Source organism: Genypterus blacodes, unplaced genomic scaffold (genome assembly GCF_046128005.1).
Source record: "Genypterus blacodes isolate CSIRO-AG114 ecotype Tasmania unplaced genomic scaffold, CSIRO-AGI_Gbla_v1 ptg000097l_1, whole genome shotgun sequence".
NCBI classification, from domain to species: domain Eukaryota; kingdom Metazoa; phylum Chordata; class Actinopteri; order Ophidiiformes; family Ophidiidae; genus Genypterus; species Genypterus blacodes.
In genome coordinates this window covers 27,501-37,500 of record NW_027466901.1, presented here as the reverse complement: position 1 = coordinate 37,500, position 10,000 = coordinate 27,501, and the positions used below count along the sequence as shown (strand labels likewise).

The following is a 10,000-nucleotide window of genomic DNA, read 5'->3' as shown; positions in this document are numbered from 1 at the left end:
CATTGGTCCTCTGAGACAGAAAGCGTCATTCTACGGTGAGCCGCGGCCTAACTGCGGCTTTCTGCCTGAAGACGAGAAGGAAGAGATCCTGCCCTGCCTCAACGTACCCGCCTGTCCTTAATGACACATCTCCCACGACTTAAACCACGCTCATAAGGTCACAGATGACTTAAACCACGCCCACACACTGGGGACACCAAATACTTAAGCCACGCCGACACACAGGGTCTGACTTAAACCACAGCAACCCGCAACAGTGCCATCCCCATTCCCACAGCTCACCACAGAAATAAACAGCAGCATCATGGATAGTCATCCATCCATTCTCCCATCCCTCCCTCCATCTCTCCGTCCCTCCATCCATCTCTACACCTTATCCCAGCGTTTCCATTCATGTTCAGGTGGATGGAAACAACAGAAAGTTTCCCTCTTCATCTTAGCTGAACCATTTCCGACCAAAGTGTTACCTAAGTCATTGTTTATTCTATGTTTGTACTTCACTGTCCTTAATTAATAAACATATGCGTCATCGGCATAAAAATCAAAGACGCTCTTGTCTCTCATTGGCTGTGTACATAGTGGGACTTTGGGACTCTTTAGACACGCCCCTATCTCCCCACAGGGTAATCAGTGGAATGTGAGAAGGCTGCTGAACCTTAGGTACCTGTTCTCCCCCTGCACCTTGTTGTCCTTACGCCCTGTTGCGGATAATTCCACCTTAACCACCATCGGAACAAAATGTTATCAGCAACAATTCAATTCAATTACTATTTTACTATAACTGGTATTTTCATGACATAATCGAGGGCCTCTGTGACCTCATACCTGGCTACGGCCAGAGAGAGACAGTCGGAGTGCGAGACAGTCGGAGTGAGAGACAGTCGGAGAGAGATAGATAGAGGGAGAGACAGTCAGAGTGAGAGACATTCAGAGTGAGAGACAGTCAGAGTGAGAGAGCGTGAGAGACAGTAAGAAGGAGAGACAGTCAGAGTGAGGGACAGTCAGAGTGAGAGACAGTCAGAGTGAGAGACAATAAGAGGGAGAGACAGTAAGAGGGAGAGACAGTCAGAGTGTGGGACAGTCAGAGTGAGAGACAGTCAGAGTGAGGGACAGTCAGAGTGAGAGACAGTCAGAGTGAGGGACAGTCAGAGTGAGGGACAGTCAGAGTGAGAGACAGTCAGAGTGAGAGAGCGTGAGAGACAGTAAGAAGGAGAGACAGTCAGAGTGAGGGACAGTCAGAGTGAGAGACAGTCAGGTTAACAACAAAAACAATGCTCTTCTTTTGTGTTAGTATAACGTGTAGGCGTGAAGTTTGATTACAGTTGCATTCGTGAAAATATAAATTAAGTATGAACCAGAACACATTTAGTCTCTAAATCTAAATCTTCTCCTTTCCAGCAGTGATCGCTAAATCATGACGTCACTTTTCCAGAAGTTGAGAAAGAAGAGGGCGTGGCTTCGGCTTTACGTCTCCTCACTCCGCCCCCCGCGTCACGACGTGCCGCACGTCGCTTCCGGGGCGGGGCTATAAAGCCCTGTTTTTCAGCGCTGCGGGCTTAAAGTCTCCATTTTGTGAGAATCTGAAGAGAAGCAGAGGCGCAGCCCAACTCCACGAACCCACACACGACTGAACACTCCGAACTTAGCTCACCAGCCGCTCGCTGACCAAGTTATTGCCCGAAAGGAAAGCAAATCTTATCGTATGTCCCGTATCCAGAACCTCACTACTTATGGTAAGACAACAAAAAGCTGCCGCGGTGCAAGGTGGGGGAAGGGCGCGTGCTAAGCTAACGTTAGCAATAACGGGATGTCGACGAGGCGGTTCGCGCTTTTTACAACTAAATTGAGTACATTAAATAAATGTAATAGATTAAATGAAAGTTTGTGTAGGTCACGTTCTGGATCCGTCCCCTGTGTTCGGCCGATGGATGCTTAAACGTGAGGAAGAACGGAAGTGAGCTGGCAGGCCTCTGCTAACGCCGCCAGGCCGCCATTTGGCCTCGCGCAGCCGTTAGCCCGTTAGCTTATTCTTCAGTCTCTCAAAACATGACGGCTGCTGAAGAACCCCAGAATATATTATTTTCATTAACTGTCATTTAGGTGAAACCTGGTCTCCGGTCTCGATTTTGACCGAATCCGTGCCCGCCATGTCGTCATGTTTGTCACCGGGAGCTGCTCGGTATATTTAGCTCCTCGGTGTCGCACTCGGTAACTTGAACCGGCCGAGGGGAGCCGAGTCCCGGGCCGTCACCGGCCGCAGAGTCGCCCGGGGTCTCTGCGCGTCATCGTCTCACTCCGGGTCCTGGATTAGAGTTGATCCGCTCAGGCCTGCGTGGCCCCGGGCAGACCCGTATGGAGCCTGACAGGTTTAGGTGTGGACAAGCCATCAATCAGAATCCACACCATGCGTTTGATTTAACGATCGGTTTATAAAGGTGCGAGAGCCTCAATCAAAGCGAATCACCTGAGTTCTGGAGGCTATGGTGCTGGACCCCCTGCTGGGTTTGTAGCCTTCAACCAGAACCCCAGAGCTCAGAAGAGAAGTGAAGGAGTCCTGACTCTGTGTTTAAGATGCTCAGAATGGAGCGATGTCATCCTGGTCTTTCTAGCCTTAAATTAATCGTCTCCCCCCCCCCACAGACCCCTTTGCTGATGCAACTAAGGGTGATGACCAGCTCCCAGTCGGGACAGAGGACTACATCCACATAAGAATTCAGCAACGGAACGGCAGGAAGACCCTCACCACTGTCCAGGGCATCTCTGACAACTATGATAAGAAGAAGCTAGTCAAGGCCTTCAAGAAGGTACGGCCCTGGTCCTGGCCCCGGTCCAGGCCTGAGTTTGTCTCCACAGGCCGTCTGCAGCTCTGTACTGACACCTTGATTGTTTTTCCTTTTAACAGAAGTTTGCCTGCAATGGGACAGTGATCGAGCATCCAGAGTATGGTGAAGTGATCCAGCTGCAGGGAGACCAGCGCAAGAATATCTGCCAGTTCCTCATCGAGGTGAGACGCATCACAACTGCTCTGTAACACAACTCAGAAAGCCTGAAACCAAGCCAGTGTCCGTCAGCACGTCACACACACGTTTGTTTGAGGACATTATTGCCACATTATGTTGACGTGGGCTCTCTGTCATGCAGATCAATCTGGCCAAAGAGGAACAACTCAAAGTCCACGGCTTCTAGAAGCTACCAGCAGCCTCCTCCCGTCTCTCCTGGACTCTACTCGGCTCCCTCCTCCTCCTCCTGTTCCTCCTCCCCCTCCTATGTGCTGCTGTGGCTCCCCTCCCCTTTCTCCCCTGTTGGCCCCAGCAGCTCCTGAAAGCTAACAGGCCGGTTCAGCTCTGACAAACATGGGACTCTGTGACAGCACGGCCCTGCTCCACCACCAGGGGGCGGGCTGGCTCTGGCTAAGACACGCCACTGAAGCTCTACACAACATCAGGGACGAGTGGTGATGCCTCCACGCCTCCTCCTCGCCCGCCCCTCTTGTTTATTTCCTTTTTTATTTTTAGGTTGCGTGCCGTGAAGCAGGCACTGATTCATGTAACTTTTTTGTTTTGTACTACAAAGTGTTTCAATAAAACAATGAGTCTCCACATGTAGCAGTGTTTCATGGTGGGCGGGGCCAGGGGTCTGCAGGAACGACCGGGAGCGTTAAAGAAACCAGTGAACTCCATCAGGAGGAGAGGAACTGAAGTGTTTAGGTTTCATCAGCACCGATAAAGTCTCAAACCAGAGCAGCTTAATGTTTATCAGGTCATTTATTATGGAAGGACCAATACTTGAGTTATGAGTTAAACATCAGATGAACTCTTCAATCCAGACTGAAGTAACCATGGCGACTCCCCGCTGCTCACGCAGAGCTGCAGGGCGACGTCCCGCCCAGGAACGTCTCTGTAGTCTCTGTAGTGCAGGGGTCACGACCCGGGCGCCACAGCGTGGACAGACGCTGTGGAGGACAAAGGACAGGATGTACGTCTGAGGACAAGTCTGCCTTTATCTGTCGCATCTCAGGTGAAGAAACGTCAGAAACTAAAATGATGAAAGGATAGAAAGGAGAACCGGAGGTGTAGGACCACCGGACCTCCAGGTCTCCCTGAGCTCCAGGGTGTCTGACTGATGACAGTTTAGCTTTATGTTGTTTTAGTTATCAGACGTGTGACTCAACCAGCTGGAGTGTAGAGGTGTGTGCGTGTGTGGGGCTACAAGAAGAACACACTTTCAGCTACACTAACAAACTGCGTAACAGTCTCTCTATGGTGTCTGCTGTTGTCAAGGTAACAGCACCTGTGATACAGCCTCAGCCATATTCACAGATTCTGTTGTGTAAACTTTCCTCCCAAAGAGCCAAAGCAGTGTTTTGGTGTGAACCTGGTCTGGACCCCAGTGAGTCCAGGTTCCTGTGAGGGGCACTGCCCCCTGCGGGCCCTAGCAGGTATTGAAGTTGAGGGTACTGAGCGTGTTCTGGTGCCGGCCCCACCTGTCTGAAGCTTCCCCTGCTGGTGCAGAGTTTGCCGACGGCCCAGAGCGGCACAGGGACGACGGAGGACAGAGCCATGGTCCAGCCCAGCTGATAGGCCCAGGCTGGGTACGCCTGGCCCTGTTTGGATGTGAGGGGCTGGTAGTCCATGAAGTAAATCACAAAGCAGACCTGCAGGGACACACACACACACTCTGCTCATAAACTCTGTTCAGTTTCCTTTGGCTCTTTACTTCTTTCATGTTTGTGTCCATGTGACCTTTGACCTTTACTGGAGAACTTCTGCTTGTTTCAACATAATTTCCCCTTGTGGATCATTAAAGTCCGTTTCTTTCTTTCCAGGTCCAGAGAGGGGCAGATCTGCAGCTCTGGTTACCGCTCTGCCTCTCTGCTGATGGCCTTCAGCTGGGGAAGGACAGTAACTACGCCCCTTTCCTGTCCCTTCCAGTGCCACTCAGTGGACAGACTGCCCTGGTCTCAGCGTGTCACTCACCAGACAGATGAGTGGAGTGATGTAACGCCAGCACAGGCTGAACACGGCGCTCGGCTTCTGGCCCGTCATCTTCTCAACAGCTCCGCACATCTGATCAGCACCTGGACCACACAGGACAGAGTCAGGGACACACACACACACACACACACACCAAGCAGGTACTGATGCCACATACCAAAGGCCCAGCCGACAGCTACACACTGAGCAATACACACAAACAGCAAGCAGGCTCCATTAGCGCCGTAATAGTCGATGAGCTGGAACTGATAGATTCCTCCCTGGAAAACAAAACAAACATTCACATAAACACCCAGAGGATCTGTGCCCTCATGTATGTTCACAGGATGAAGCCTGATCGGGTCTGTTGCTGTTCAGTACCTGGGTGGTGAGACTGATCTGCAGCAGGAAGCAGAAAGTGAAGAAGAAGATGAGGAAGATTTCTCTGCGCCAGGGTTTGCGCATCTGCTTTGGGAACAAGTCGGTCACTGACGCTGTTATGGTTTCCAAACCTGAAAACTGTAAGACAGAGACAGAAAGAAGAGACAGCTGAGAGACGGGGACACAGATGGTGAGACAGGTCAACACTCAATAACACAGGGAGGAACCACTGCTTCAGACTCCTCCTCCAGCTGGGATTGGTCCACTCTTCACATGTGACAGTGGGCGGGGCTCATGCGTTCAGCTGGGAGGCCCTGCAGCGTTCCTGTTAGCAGGACATGTGCTGAGGCCTTGATGTTCCCGTGTGGAGCTGCTCAGGATGAGGACCTCCACTCAAAGCTCAGGCAGTAGAACACTCAGTGTGTCCAGCAGTGCTGCTCTCACCACAGAGTCCAGGCCCAACAGGATGAGCATGAGGAAGAAGCAGACGGCCCACAGCTGAGGCAGGGGCATCATGGCCAGGGCCTGAGGGAACGCGATGAACGCCAGCCCGGGGCCTAGAGGACAGGAGGACCGGTCACTGATGCAGTCTGTCATCAGGAGAAAAGCCTAGGACCCTTTCCTGCCCTTTGAACTTTGACCTTATCCATTTCTAATCCAGTTTACATGTGCAGGGCTCCAGCATATCCCCCCCGACCCCAGCTGGACCCTTAGCTGGTTTTGTGAATACAGGAAGTGGCGTTCAGATCAGAATCATACTACCTGAATCGATCACCACGTCCATTGAGACGCCCTGTTTGTGCGCCATGAAGCCCAGGGCGGAGAAGACGGCGAAGCCAGCGGTGAAACTGGTGCCGCTGTTCAGCAGGCAGAGCCACAGACTGTCCCTGGAGACAGAGCTCAGCATGACACACACACACACACACACTCAGAGCATCACAGAGTTCAGACTGATGAAGGTGCTGGAATGACAGTCAGCAGCTCCAGGATGGAGGCCAAGGCCCCTGCCTCTGGATCTACAACCACAAAGCTACAGAGCGGTCCTGGAGGGTCTGGTTGCTTACTTGTAACAGTTGTTTTTGACTTTGTTGTAGCTTCCCAGTGTAATCAAAGTTCCACTTGCGAGACCGTAGGAGAAGAAGACCTGAGATCCAGCCTCCATCCACACCTGCAGAGACACGGCCACACATCCAGTAAGTCTACGCTTTATGGTTCAGGTCTCTGTTGGTACAAGCGTCCCCTCACCTGAACGTCGGCCAGGCGTGATAGATCTGGGTACAGGTAGTAGACCAAACCCTGCCAGGCTCCAGGCAGCGTCAGGCCCCTGACCAGGAGGATGGCCAGAGTCATGTAGGGGAACAGGGCAGTGAAGTACACAACCTGGAACACACAAGGACACTGTGGCAACGGTTCCAAGGTTCTGTGAGGAGGTTACATTGTTAGCATACGGTCCAAAGCTCTTCACGTCCACCAGGTTTTCCAGATTTTGAATTTGGTCTGACACACTTGGATCTGAGAAACTGAAACAGTTACGACAATCAAACTCTGTGGGTTCTACAGACCTTTCCAGTGGACCGGACTCCTTTAAAGATGCAGAAGTAGCAGGCGACCCAGCAGGCCAGCAGACACAACAGCAGCTCCCAGCTCACCGTCCCCAGCTCCTCGATCCCCCCAGACATGGACAGCACACGCCTCCTGCAGGGGACCATAGACACACACACACACACACACACACACACATCCACGTCCACGTCCACGTCCACGTCACCTCAACTCAATTTGTTCCATTTGATAGTAAAAGCAAATACAGTGAGCAGAGATGATAAATTATCAGTCAACCCTCACTGATTTAATCTAATTGAACCAAAATCCTCCCGGTTATGTATGAAGGCTTGATTGATAAGTAGTGAGCCAGACCACGTGTGGTCCAAGTGAATCTATTGGTGTTTTTCATTTGAGCTCATTGATTGTAACTTACTAAGATTGATTGACAAGTCTTGAGCTGAGCCTTGAAAGACAGAGGAGGACCATCATGTCAGCTGGTTCAGTCAAACTCCTAGCAGCACCTCCAGAAGAGCGTGGAGATGAAACGATATCAGGTTGTAAAATAAATCAAATGTTTCTAACTCACTCCCAGAACTCCGACACTGAAGACTTGGTAAGAGACCCAGATGTCCAGTTTCCTGTCTGGTTTGCGCTGTGTCCTGCTGTCCCGTTTTGGGAGTTGAGCTCCACACATCTCTCTGTGGACAGAAACCAAACGAGTCATGGGCTTTAACCTTTAACCCTTGTATTATGTTAAGGGTCAATTTGACCCATTTCAGTTTTTGTGTTGATCAAAGTACTGGTTATCCTTTCTTTTTCTTCATGAAAGTTTGTGACTTTTCCTCATCTGGGGTCATGAACTGGTGTGTAAAGTCTGGACACTTAGGTCTGTGCAGAGTTTGGTTACAAAGATGATGTTGGCGGTCATTTTGACACGAGGAGGATTCAGAGGACGAGTCTGCCGTTGTCTCTCCATCAGATGAAAATCAAGGAATGCAGCAATAATCATCCACAGAGGAGACATGGGCGTCTAAAGATCATATAATATAATAATAATAATGTGATATTAAATGGTCAACATCACCACAACAAAGCCGAGGCAGACTGTCATCTTCCAATGTCATCAAAATGATGATATTCAATCAGCTCTTCATATCCCCACCAACAGAGAGGGATAAACTGGACATGACTAACTTGGAGGGGAGGCGTGTGTTTCAAGGGAAATGGAAGCCACTGGATCAGACTGCCTTGCATGCTTAACAGTTCTTAAATTTAGTGTTGGAATAAAAAATGTATTGTTTGTCTCTTTTCTCAATGTTTATATTATCTAAAACAAAGCTGTTATTGGTTTAACCTGTTTTGTTTTGACTGTTTTGAGTGGATTTACACAGAACGGTCAAAATGACCGTTTCAACAGAACACAGGGGTGAAGGTTCTTCTCAGATAAACCGGTCAGGTTCAAGTAAAAAAAACGTGGATGTCCATATATTTGGAAAGGGAGGACATGAAGGACAGAAACCAGAAGGAATAAAGGTAGAGAACATCCACCCATCCGTCCTGACCTGTGTTCCAGCTGTTATTGCAGCTGCTCCAGGGCAGCGGGTCACTGAAGCTGAAGCAGAGGTAGAAGAGAGCCCAGGCCATGACGATGCTGTACAGTCTGGAGTAGAACTGGATCATCAGGATGGAGTAACCGATCCCTGGCACCAGAAACATCCAGAGCGAGAGAAGAAGAAGTTACAGCGATACAAGACAAGACACTACAACTGCTGAAGAAGAGAGACCATGGAGAGCTTCTCATCTTCTTCACTATACTGACGGCTGCTGGCGTCTGTTTGGGTTCGACACAGTTTGGATGGAGTCAGATTCAGGTTTAGTCTGAAAGGTAATGATGCAGTGTGTGTGTGTGTGTGTGTGTGTGTTCACCCTGTGAGAGCGGACATAACTTCCTCCAGCAGTTGATGGAGCCCTCCTGAGTGTACTGACCAATCACAGCCTCCAGCAGGAAGACGGGGAAGCCCACCAACACAGCAAAGAGCATGTAGGGCAACAGGAAGGCACCTGGACACACGGACACACACACACACACACGCACAGGTACGTGTTTCTGTTGAGTGTGATGTGTTTAACACAGCAAACGTTGTCTCCGGTCCAAACTTCAGTTTCCTGTAAAGCTTAACGGACTGGCATGATGTTTAGTTGTGGCTCCTCTGCTGGGCTGCTGCTTCCTTCACCTCGCTGCCTTACAGAACCGCATGTGTGAGGGTGTGTGTGTGTGTGCGTGCTGTGGTGTAGCTGTTGGTGGAGTGTGTGTGTGTGTTCTGCAGCTCACCTCCTCCGTTCTTGTAGCAGAGGTAGGGGAACCTCCACACGTTCCCCAGGCCCACCACATTCCCTGCCACTGCCAGAATGTATTCCCGTTTGTTGGCCCACTGCTCCCTGGCACCCGGGTGTGACTCCATGTCTCTGTGCTCAGATCTCTGTGGGAGCTCACCTCGCTAGCTCTCGCCTCTTATCAGCGTCATATGCAACTGGATTGACTCAAGGCCACAGATGTCTGCAGGGACAAACATACAGTTAAACCACCCGTTCTGTTCGTTCAGTTAGTTCAATGTGTTTAACTTCAGGCTGAGAGGAAACGTCTTCAGGATGTTTGCAAAACCAGGCAACTGGCTCCCTCCCTCAACCTTATTTGTATAGTCCAATTTCACACACGATTCAGTTTCTCCAACCCAGGGTTTTGTTGACATAGCATTGGATAAACAAATTAAGAGATTAAGAGATCAAGATTATTTATTTATTATTTATTTATCATATTGCCTGCAATTCACACGCAAATTACACGCAATTGAAATTTTTCTTGCTCCCCCTCTTACATATCACACACACACACACACACACGCATTTTTTGGCGCCCATGGAGGTTCGGTGCCTTGCTCATGTGCACCTGGAGGCAAACTGTCAACTCACCAGCTACCAGTCTGCTGACTGGGTCCACACAGGGCACTGAGCTGCTCAACATGAGCTTAGCTTAGTGACTCAGAGTCACACTCTTGATTTTATGTCTCTGTTATTGGACTTGTTTCTTATTAAAAATCTAC

The 10,000-nt window shown here is 50.0% G+C and overlaps 3 protein-coding genes across 3 annotated transcripts in view; 2 read left to right on the top strand and 1 right to left on the bottom strand.

The window, feature by feature from the left end:
* Positions 1-546, top strand: part of LOC143007908 (properdin-like) — a 4,405-nt gene extending 3,859 nt beyond the window's left edge. The window contains exon 11 of the mRNA XM_076159409.1: positions 1-546. This exon is cut by the window's left edge and continues 6 nt beyond it. Coding sequence (XP_076015524.1) covers positions 1-121 — 121 coding nt within the window. The 3' untranslated portion in view covers positions 122-546.
* Positions 547-1,554: 1,008 nt separating this feature from the next.
* LOC143007909 (eukaryotic translation initiation factor 1b) lies at positions 1,555-3,599 on the top strand. Its single transcript, XM_076159410.1, has 4 exons — positions 1,555-1,733; positions 2,641-2,804; positions 2,903-3,004; positions 3,142-3,599. Exons 1-4 carry the CDS (start codon positions 1,703-1,705, stop codon positions 3,184-3,186), a joined length of 342 nt encoding a protein of 113 aa, XP_076015525.1. The 5' UTR covers positions 1,555-1,702; the 3' UTR covers positions 3,187-3,599.
* A 143-nt stretch (positions 3,600-3,742) lies between these two features.
* LOC143007920 (sodium- and chloride-dependent GABA transporter 2-like) lies at positions 3,743-9,494 on the bottom strand. The gene is made up of 14 exons (XM_076159421.1): positions 9,232-9,494; positions 8,826-8,960; positions 8,462-8,599; positions 7,486-7,597; positions 6,917-7,049; positions 6,600-6,734; positions 6,419-6,522; positions 6,117-6,241; positions 5,799-5,911; positions 5,355-5,492; positions 5,152-5,254; positions 4,977-5,077; positions 4,484-4,654; positions 3,743-3,952 (listed from the first exon to the last, which is right to left on the bottom strand). The coding sequence occupies exons 1-14, from the start codon at positions 9,359-9,361 to the stop codon at positions 3,857-3,859; spliced, it is 1,734 nt and encodes a 577-aa protein (XP_076015536.1). The 5' UTR covers positions 9,362-9,494; the 3' UTR covers positions 3,743-3,856.
* Between the last annotated feature and the right edge of the window lie 506 nt (positions 9,495-10,000).

Excerpts from the sequence above, each read along its gene's own strand:
- LOC143007909 (XM_076159410.1), top strand. The coding sequence starts at position 1,703 with ATGTCCCGTATCCAGAACCTCACTACTTATG. Across the intron at positions 1,734-2,640 it reads CCAGAACCTCACTACTTATG|ACCCCTTTGCTGATGCAACT; the intron begins GTAAGACAACAA and ends CCCCCCCCACAG. Across the intron at positions 2,805-2,902 it reads TAGTCAAGGCCTTCAAGAAG|AAGTTTGCCTGCAATGGGAC; the intron begins GTACGGCCCTGG and ends TCCTTTTAACAG.
- LOC143007920 (XM_076159421.1), bottom strand. The coding sequence starts at position 9,361 with ATGGAGTCACACCCGGGTGCCAGGGAGCAGTGGGCCAACAAACGGGAA. Across the intron at positions 7,598-8,461 it reads CAATAACAGCTGGAACACAG|AGAGATGTGTGGAGCTCAAC; the intron begins GTCAGGACGGAT and ends TTCTGTCCACAG. Across the intron at positions 3,953-4,483 it reads GCAGGGGAAGCTTCAGACAG|CGTCTGTCCACGCTGTGGCG; the intron begins GTGGGGCCGGCA and ends TGTCCTCCACAG.